The sequence below is a fragment of the Chinchilla lanigera genome, unplaced genomic scaffold (genome assembly GCF_000276665.1).
Source record: "Chinchilla lanigera isolate Chin_1 unplaced genomic scaffold, ChiLan1.0 scaffold00050, whole genome shotgun sequence".
NCBI lineage: Eukaryota > Metazoa > Chordata > Mammalia > Rodentia > Chinchillidae > Chinchilla > Chinchilla lanigera.
This window is the reverse complement of record NW_004955451.1, coordinates 13,651,388-13,660,731: the sequence shown is the minus strand read 5'-3', so window position 1 is coordinate 13,660,731 and position 9,344 is coordinate 13,651,388. Positions and strand designations below refer to the sequence as shown.

Sequence of the window (9,344 nt, the reverse complement as noted above, 5' to 3'; positions counted from 1 at the left end):
TGGGGCTGGGGATTTAGCTCAGCGGCAAAGCGCCTGCCTGGCAAGCGCAAGGTCGTGAGTTCGGTTCCCGGTACCAGAGAAAAACCAAAAAAAAACCAAAAAACAAAAAAACAAAATAACAAACAACCTGATCAAAAATGGGCCAAAGACCTGGACGCGCCACCCATTGAAAAGGCGTCCCACATCCGCTATCACTAGGAAGTGAGACTCACACCCCCAGACCCCGCTACGCTCCTGTGAGAACGGTGGGACACCGGGACCCTGCCGGCGAGGACGGGAGCCTGGGGAGGCCGAGCCGGGAGGCACTGGCCGCGGACAGGGCTGGAGGTGGCACAGCCGGCCTGCGCGGTGGTTTCTTACACAACTAAGCCACAGTGCCCGTCAGAATTACTAACCCAAGGAGCCACACAGACCCACAAGCAGATGTTCACAGCAGCTGGATTTATGGTTGGTCAAAGCTGGCTGCGACCCAGATGACCATGACAGACGCCTGTCCCCGAGGCCCCTGGCACCTGGGAGGGGACTCCGGTACTAGTCGGGCGCCAGGCCCAGCCCACCCGCTCCTGCTCCACCTTTCCGCTTCGTCAGCTCGCTCACTGTCACTCCGTCGCGTGCAGAAAGCCGGCGAGCGCAGTGCAGGCGGCGGACAAACCACGGCTCAGCCGGAAAGGCCATTATGAGCTGCCGCTGAGTGGACGCGGCGAGGCACGCCCGTGATCCTAGCTACTTGGGAGGCTGAAGCAGGAGGATAGAGACCTCTAGCCCAGCCTGGGTGACTCAGTGAGATTTAGTCTCAAAATAAAATAAAAAGGGCTGGGGATGCAGTTCCGTGGTAGGGTACCTGGCTAGCATCTGGAGGCCCTAGATTCCATCCCTAGAACTAAAAAATGGAAAAAGGAAAAAAAAAAAAAATAATGGGCAGTGGAGAGAACATCCATCCATGTTACTAAGAAAAAAACCAATTTTTAAAGGGTGCACACAGATGGCGCCAACTACATGCCCTTCTGGAAAAGGGAAAACTATGAAGACAGTGGAAGGACCAGTGATGACCAGGGTGACTATGATGGTTCCGTGTTAGAACTGTTCATCCATCCATCCATTCTTCTATCCATCCTTTCAACCATAATCCACCCATCCTTCCTTTTCTTTTTTTCTTTTTTTGGTTTTTCTCCTGTACTGGGAATCGAACTCACGACCTCGCGCTTGCCAGGCAGGCGCTGTGCCGCTGAGCTAAATCCCCAGCCCATGAGTTGCTTTCTTAAGACCTCATTTCATCCCAGTCTCCCTTTCTCCTGTATTTGGCAGCCATTTGGTTCCTCCTATAAGGAGGTTCTGCCATGACTGGGGGCCATTTTGGTTCATGACCTGAGTGAGTCACGTGGTTCCGCCATGTTTGTTCGCCATTTTTTTTTCAACGGACCTCATGGACACCAGGAAATCTCACTCTTAGATAAAGAGCTAAATCCTCTGCTTTTAGGGAACATATGGGCCGCCTCCCTGCTTCTCTTCTAAGTTGGGTTAGATTCCCTCCCTCTTTCTTCCAAGAGAAATTCAGGTCATTTACAAACGTGCCTCAGGGCCTGAGCAAAGGAAGGGAGCAGCCATAAAGGTCGCCTTGAGGGCTGAGCAGGCAGAAGTAGTGGTGCCCTCCTACTCAGCACTTTTTTTTGGGACCGGGAATCGAACTCAGGACCTTGCGCTTGCCGGGCAGGCGTTTGTGCTGCTGAGCTATATCCCTGGCCCTTCCCAGAACATTTTAAAGTTTTTTTCTTTTCTTTTTTTCTCTTAAATGATAAAAAAGAGATCTATCTCTACTGCCCCAAACAAAGTACCAAATTTTTTATTATTGGGATAAACGCAAGGGACACTGTTGCTCAAGGAGCCCAGGGGCTCCTCACCCCTCTCTCCAAGGGCCAGGCTGTGCCTGTGGGTATGAAGAGTTCTAATAAAAATTAATAAAGAAGGCAGCAGTGCTGCTTTGGTCAGAGACGTCTCACAAGGGACATCTTGGGGCCTCAATGGCTGTCTTCTTTCTGAGGGGACCTCTAGGAAGTAACCCAGACCTAGTCTTTTCTCTGAACCTGGACCCATGACGCACGATGGGGAACACTCTGCAGATCCCAGCGATCTTGCCATTAGGCTGTAGCCTTAAAAACTGGGAACGATTTCACCCTGACAATCTCAAAAGAGACCGACTTCTCTTCTGTTGTAATACTGTCTGGGTCCAGGATCAGCTAGGAGACGGTGCAAGATGGCTACAGAACGACAGTCTAAAAATTATGACACTTTTTTTTTTTTTTTTTGGTCTTTTTGAGGCAGGGTCTCGCTATGCAGTTCAGGCTGGCCTTGAGCTCACTTTGTAGCCCAGGCTGGTCTCAAACTCAAAACGATCATACTTCCTCAGCCTCCCGAGTGCTGGGATTACAGGCGTGGGCCACCATGCCCAGCTTAAATTATGACACTTTTTTTTTCTTTTTTCTTTTAGTACTGGGAATCAAACTCAGGATCTCAAGCTTGCCAGGCAGGTGCCACGCCTCTGCGTTACATCCCCAGCCCGATACTATTCTTCAGTTAGAGCTTTTTGTAAAGGGCAAGAAAAGTGCTGTAAAATCCCTTAGGCTCAGGCTTTTACAGCTGTACTGCTGGAAAGGGCCAAGGACTGTGGTGCTAAAAGAGGCCTAAGGAGAAGGAAATCCACACTGTTGTGATCCTGTCCTCAGGCACCCACCTGTCTCTCAGGGGACCCCGATCTCTCCCACCTGTCTGCAGAAAGCAACCACCTTGAGTGGTGCCCCGCCCTCCTCCTTATAACCCTCAGGCCAGCAGATGAGACCCTTCTCTTCCAGTGACCCAGGGCCTCCTCACACAGCTCTAACGCCCCAGGACGCACTGGCTCAAAGCTCACCCTGCCCTACGGGAGGCCCCAGGAGTAGAGGGCGCGGCTCAGACCCATGTTCCTTCTCAAGGGGCAGAGACCTGAAGCGCAAAGAACAATCAGGCAGATTTTCCAAAGCTCCTGCTGGGCTTGCAGACGCCCCAGGCCCCTGTGACGTGGCCTTTTCTGAGTTCAGCGGTGGGAATCTAGGTGAGGACGAAGGGCGAAAGGCTGAGAGAAAAAGACAGACCAAAACGATGGCTGCTGCCACCGGCACTGCCTCACACACGCCCAGGCTGTCCAAGGGAAAACCCAGGGCCAGTCAAGGCCTGTTTTTTTTTCGGTCTTTTTGAGACAGGGTCTCACTATGTAGCCCAGGCTGGCCTCAAACTCACAGCGATCCTCCTGCCTCAGCCTCCCGAGCACTGGGATTGCAGGCGTGCGCCACCATGCCCAGCTAAAACCTGCTTTAAGGGCAAGAAAACTGGACAGCGGGCACAAGACTGCATTGAGTCACCACCCAGGCCCCGGTCTGTGTGTCGGGTGGTCGCAGTGCCTGACTCTTGGCATTGGAAGACCGGCTGCGCCCGCTCCCACAGAGGCTACGCCAGCCAGAGCTCGCCTCCCGCTGGGGTAAAGAGGGCTGAAGGGGCCTGAGGCAACCCCCAATGCCCCTGCCCACAGACCTCACCGCCCTCGCCTGTGAAAAACTGCAGATGCCCCCAGGCATCATGGGTGAGCAGGTTCCGTCATTCTGTTTTAATTTCCTTCTCCAGAAAAAAACAACCTCCTCTAGATCTATGGCCATAGTTGGGGTTCAGGGGAGCCCTAGTCAGAGCTTCTTCACCCCTGCTTTGCCCACAGGGCTGGCAGGACCACCGACGGCCCTGCCACGCCCCTGAGGAGGTGTGGTCACCCGTGGAAGGGCCTTGAAGGACGTCGCAGGCAGGTTATGCAGCTTTCCGCGTGCTACAGGCCCGAGGCCAAAGCCCTCCCCCGCCCTGCACCAGGGCTGCGCAGTTTTACTTGGTGCCGATGCGAAGAAAAGGCAGAAGCTCAGAAAACTCAGCACCTGCTCGAGGCCGTCTGACTCCCCCAGTGGCTGCTGTCCACTCACTGAGAGGGACCCCACAGACACGACGAAAATCCCCTTGGGAAATCCAAAGGCTGCCGGAGAGGCATGAAGGACAGGCTCAGCCTGGTTTCCAGTTCCTGGGGAAGCATTGTCTTTCCTCCAGCGACACGGTGGAAAGCTAAAAATCCCTATGTGAGCAACGATCACTCAAACTTCTCAGAACTAAGACTCTACTCCTGCGATGCTCTGGGAGACCAGAGGCTCCCCTTGAAAAAGCAAAACTCCAGCCAGGTGTAGTGGTACACGCCTATAATCCCAGCACTCGGGAGGCTGAGGCAAGAGGATCTCCACTTCGAGGCCAGCCTGGGCTACACGGCAAGACCCTGTTTCAAAAAACCCCACCAACAAAAAACAAGACAAAAAGCAAGACTCCAGTACTGCTGTGGGTGCAGCTAAAGAGTCCCCAACAACCCCCAATGCACCAAACTTTAAACAGGCACCTGTACTAAGACGCCTGTTTTTAGTTTTCTGGCTGTTTAATCCGATCCGTGATGTGGGTAATCTTGCGAGGGCTACAACTCTCAGACTCTTGGTAATCGATCTACTACCCCTGTGCTGCACTTGCACCTTCACAGGAAGTGCGGACGTCTGACCTGCCCCTCCCTGTTCTTGGGCTCTACATCCCCAAACGACAGTCAGCTCCCTCTGCTGACAGATCTCCCAAGCGCGCTCCCGCCCGCGCAGCTCAGCAGGTCCGCACGCAGACGCGGGCTTTCCCCCAAGCCGGCTGGCGAGCCCCAGCACCCCAAGGGAGCTGGAGAGCGCACAGTCCCCACTGGGTGGTGCGTCCAGTCCCTTTCTGCAGGAAGTAGCTACATGAAGACAGAGACCTGCACCCCCCAGCACCCCAGAAAAAATCACGGGATTCATGTCTCTCGGGGGAAGGCGGGCAGGAGATTCGGCTGTGGCCAGCCGGCTGGGCAAGGGGGTGTGACCCGTCATCCTAGAGACCAGGACGCCTGCACCCGAGCACATCACAGAGCGCTGCCTTCAGTTCTCACGAGAGCTCAAGCTTCTCCATGGGACCCGAGGAATGCGGCATGCGACCAGCACAGCTTGAACGTGAGCGGTCGTACAGGCAGGCGCGGTGTCAGAGACAGGCCGGCCACAGGAGCCAGCCTCTCGCTCAGGCGGGGAAGACTGCGAAGCCCGCGGCTGGTGCCCCCTGCAGGCACCGTGATGTCCCCTCAGCCTGCGACCCCATGGTCTAAAGTGGCGGCTTTAGACCGCCACTGGGCTGGGGATTTAGCTCAGTGGCAAAAGCGCCTGCCTGGCAAGCACAAGGTCGTGAGTTCGGTTGCCGGTACCGGAGAAAAACCAAAAATAAATAAATAAATAAATAAAGTGGCGGCTCTGATGACCTCCCCCCCAATCCCCAGCCGCCCACGGCTGGATCCCCTCCAAGCGGGAGCCCAGTCACCTCTGTCCCCAGCTCCCGCCCATGTCTCTGGGGACAATCAGTGGCAGTGACAACGATGGTGCCCCTTCCTAGCTGCCAGGCCCCCTTCTGCACTCTGCAGACCCTACCTGCTGCAGCCCTCACGGGAGCCCTGTGACCAGGCGCTGTTACTCCTGAGCTTTACAGACACGGAAACTGAGGCTCAGAGCAGCGAGGTGGCTCACCAAGGCCACAGCGTGCAAGGAGCAGGCCAGCTCCATGGCAAGGCAGTTGTTCCCCACACAGCATTGGCAATGTCTGGGGACCTTCCCAAGGGTCACAACTGTCTGGGGAGACGTCCCAACATCTAGAGTTAGAGGTCAGAGACGCCCCAAACATCCTACAGAAGCATCTTAGCCGAGCATGGCAGTGCACGCCTGTCATCCCAGCTCTTGGGAGGCTGAGGCAGGAGGATCGCCATGAGTTTGAGGCCAGCCTGGGCTGCATAGTAAGACCCTGCCTCACAAAAACAAAAGCCGGGAAGACGCGCTTTGGGCCTCCCCTGTCCCTAAGGCTGCTCTTTCAGCCACCTCAGCTGACACAGGCCTTGGGCTCCTGGTGGCCTCCAGAAGCCACTGTGCCAGGCATCCTGTCATCAGGGGCATCCTACTTCACTTCCTGAAACCGCCAGCCGCCTGCACAGAGCCAGCACCAGGAGGGACAGCTCTGCCTCCCGAGGGGCGGACACAGGCTCCATCCAGCCCTCACCAAGTCCTGGCCCCTGAGCCCCAGCTGCCTTCCCCAGGCCGCGCGGCCAGCTGTCCTGGCAGAGGGCGCCGGCCTGGTCCTTCAAGGCCTCAGCACCACCTGGAGATGGGGATGAGCCCCGCCAAGCAGGGGCGACCGGGCCGCCAGCGCCCCTTGCTGGCCCCCACTGGTGCTCTCAGGGAGCCCCCAGGCAGGGTGAAGCCCAGGCTGTGCCATCCGCTGCCCATCTCCCCGCAGGTCCCTCGCGCCGCAGCCTGGTGCCACCCTCAGACCCGACAGCCAGCACGGGGCGCGGGGTTGGCCCTGCTCCTCCTGGAGACGCACGGCGCTGGCGAAGGGCGCCCGGCCCACCCTGCTCATCGTCCCGCTCAGCCGCTTACGTGCTGGATCAGCGTCTCCACGATCTTGTAGCGGTCGGGCATGTGGGTCACCATGTCTGTCATGTTGTCCTCGGACGTCCTCACCAACGTCGGCCCGAAGACCAGGGCCAGGTTCCGGGGCTCCATCTGGGCAGGGCGGGGGTGGGCAGAGTCAGTGTCTGCCTCCTGGCTGCATCCTGAGTCGTCCCCAGCCTAGGGCCAGGCAGCTCCTGGCAAGGCATGGCTGAGCTCCGCCAGCTTCCGGCCCCGCTCAGCCCCAGCCTGGCAGCCCTGAGCAGTGCCCAACCTGCACGCCCGTTCAGGGCGGCCTGACCACTCGCGGCCAACAGTGCACTAGGAAGAAACGACACCGACAGCGCCCCCCACATGCCGGGCACTGTGGTGTCAGCCCTGTGCGACCTCGGAGGTTCAGGAGACCCTGGGGGCCGCTGGCCAGCACAGAGGGCGGGACAGAAGGGCCTGGAGCGGGGCCGGCGTGAGTGCTGCCCTCCCGCCCCGAGCCTGCGCTGGGCCCACCTTGTTCTGCTCCGAGTGGTCTGCGATGGTCTTGAGGTGGCCCACGAGGAACTTCAGCGTCTCATAGTAGTGTCCTGGGAGGTCCCGGATCTGGGCAGGAGAGGGTTGGGGGACGGGGCTTTGACATCTGTCCCCCGTGGCCAGCCCCTCTGCCTGGCACGGCGGGGAGACTGAGGCCACGCGGCGGGGCGCCCTAGGCTGCGGGTCTCCTGGCTCGGGGGTGCCCCCCATCCCGTCCTACGAGTAGCACCCCGCTTCTCACCAGCTTCCGCAGCGTCTTCATCCGCTCCCTGGCGTCCTCGATGCGATTGGCCTCGATGAAGTCATTGTATTTGTCTGGAACACGACATGGCGCCTCAGCGCTGGGCAGCGGCTCCCCGGGTTGGGGGTCGGGGCTGGGGCAGCGTTCATCCTCCGCTATCTACCTACCTGTCACCCACGGTGTGTGCCACTGGGGACTGAACCCAGGGCCTTCACGCTGAGCTGCGCCCCAGCCCTTCTTATTTTTTATTTTGAGACAGGGTATCACTAAATTGAGCAGGCCGGGCTCAGCCTTGCGCTCCTCCTGCCTCAGCCTCCCAAGGGCTAGGATTACAGGTGTGAGCCCTGATGGCAGCTTGTGGCCTTGTGTTTATGTGGCCAAAGCCAACACAGCTGCTCAGGGTCACCTGCTTGGGTCATACACCCTTCAGCAGCCCAGGTGTCGGGGAAAAGTGACACCCAAGCTGTACATTGTCCCTGAAAGGTCCTGGCCCCAGGCTCCAGGACAAGGATGCCAAGGTTCAGTAGGCCAGAAGTGAGGGTGGGGCCTTGAGGACCCCCCACCTGCATCAGCGCCCTGAACCCTGATATTCCCAGAGTCCATGCGGAACCCTAAAAAATGGAAGGCAAGAAGCCTGCTCTAAAATTCACCCAGGGGCAGCTGGGTGCGGTGGTACAAGCCTGCAATCCCAATACTGGGGAGGCTGAGACAGGAGAATTGCTGTGAGGTCTAGGCCAGCCTGGGTTACACAGTGAGCTCAAAGCCAGCCTGAACTATGTGATAGGACTCTGTCTCAAAAAAGATAATAAATAAATAAATAAAAGTTCACCCTGGACTGGAGTATGGCCCCACAGAAGGTAAGGGCTTAGCAGGCACCGGGCCCTGGGGTCCGTTACTAGCACGAAGAAAACCAAAACAAAAGAAAATTCATCCAGATGAGTATTCGCCCAAGGAGGCCAAGGCTTTGCCTGCGTGGACCCTGGAGACGGAACCCAGGGCCTCTTGCATGTGATCCTCATGCCTCAGCCTCCTGAGGAGCTGGGATTACAGGTGTGCTCCACTGTGCCAGCCCCACGGCTGTCTTCTAAAGAACGCAGCGCAGGGGGGAGGAGGTATGGAAGTCCCCACGGGAGAAGCGGCTACTGTTCAAGGAAAACCCACTTCCGTCTCACACACATGAACAGACCCAACCACGTGAGAAATTAAAAGATGACCAGAGGAAAAAATAAGGAAATATTTTAGCCAGGCACAGTAGCACATGCACATAATCCCAGCTCCTCAGGAGGCTGAGACAGGAGGACTGCAAGTTTGAGCTCAGCCTGGGCAATTTAGCAATCTAGTGAGGCTCTGTCCCCCCGAAAAAAACCAGCTGGGGATGAAGCTCAGTGCAAAGGCCCTGGGTTCAATTCCCCAGGACCCCCCCCCCACACACACACACGTATTTTTACAATCTTAAATCCATTCAAGAAAGATCAACTGTTGTGATTTTTTTTTTTTTTTTTTTTTTGGTTTTGGTTTTTCTCCGGCACCAGGAACCGAACTCACGACCTTGCACTTAGGCAGGCGCTTTGCCGCTGAGCTAAATCCTGAGCCCCAACTGTTGTGTTTCATTAAAACTTAGCACTTAGATTATTGTGAATGTTTAAATATTATACATGTTGTTTCATTGTATTTCTTTCTTCACAAAGTTTGATCCCCATAAAGCTAATTGTTTTTTTACATTGTAGATTGCTGAGTTTTCTATATATATCTAGGAAGCTTTCACATCTGACCCCTGATATTACTGTAAATGTTTGCTTGTTATCTTAGCAGACATCTGTATTACTGTTAATTTATGTTAATTTTGTCCTCCTGGAGACACTGCTTCTCTGTCTCTTGTCCTCACCGGGCCATGGCACCAGTGTAGTCATCTGACATTTCACATATAAGGCTAAGTTAAGGGAATTTCAAGTTGTGTGTGTGTGGGGGGTGTTACTGAACAGTGGGTTTCAACATAGGGTGACTTGAGTAAGTTGCTTTATTGTATCAGC

The 9,344-nt window shown here is 56.1% G+C and overlaps 1 protein-coding gene across 1 annotated transcript in view; it reads right to left on the bottom strand.

Annotated features, from left to right (window-relative positions):
• Arhgap23 (Rho GTPase activating protein 23) overlaps positions 1-9,344 on the bottom strand; it is a gene marked incomplete at its 3' end in the record, with an annotated part of 40,705 nt that overhangs the window by 7,256 nt on the left and 24,105 nt on the right. The window contains 3 exon segments of the mRNA XM_013519356.1: positions 6,537-6,662; positions 7,053-7,142; positions 7,315-7,388. Of these exon segments, the coding sequence (XP_013374810.1) occupies positions 6,537-6,662; positions 7,053-7,142; positions 7,315-7,388 (290 nt within the window).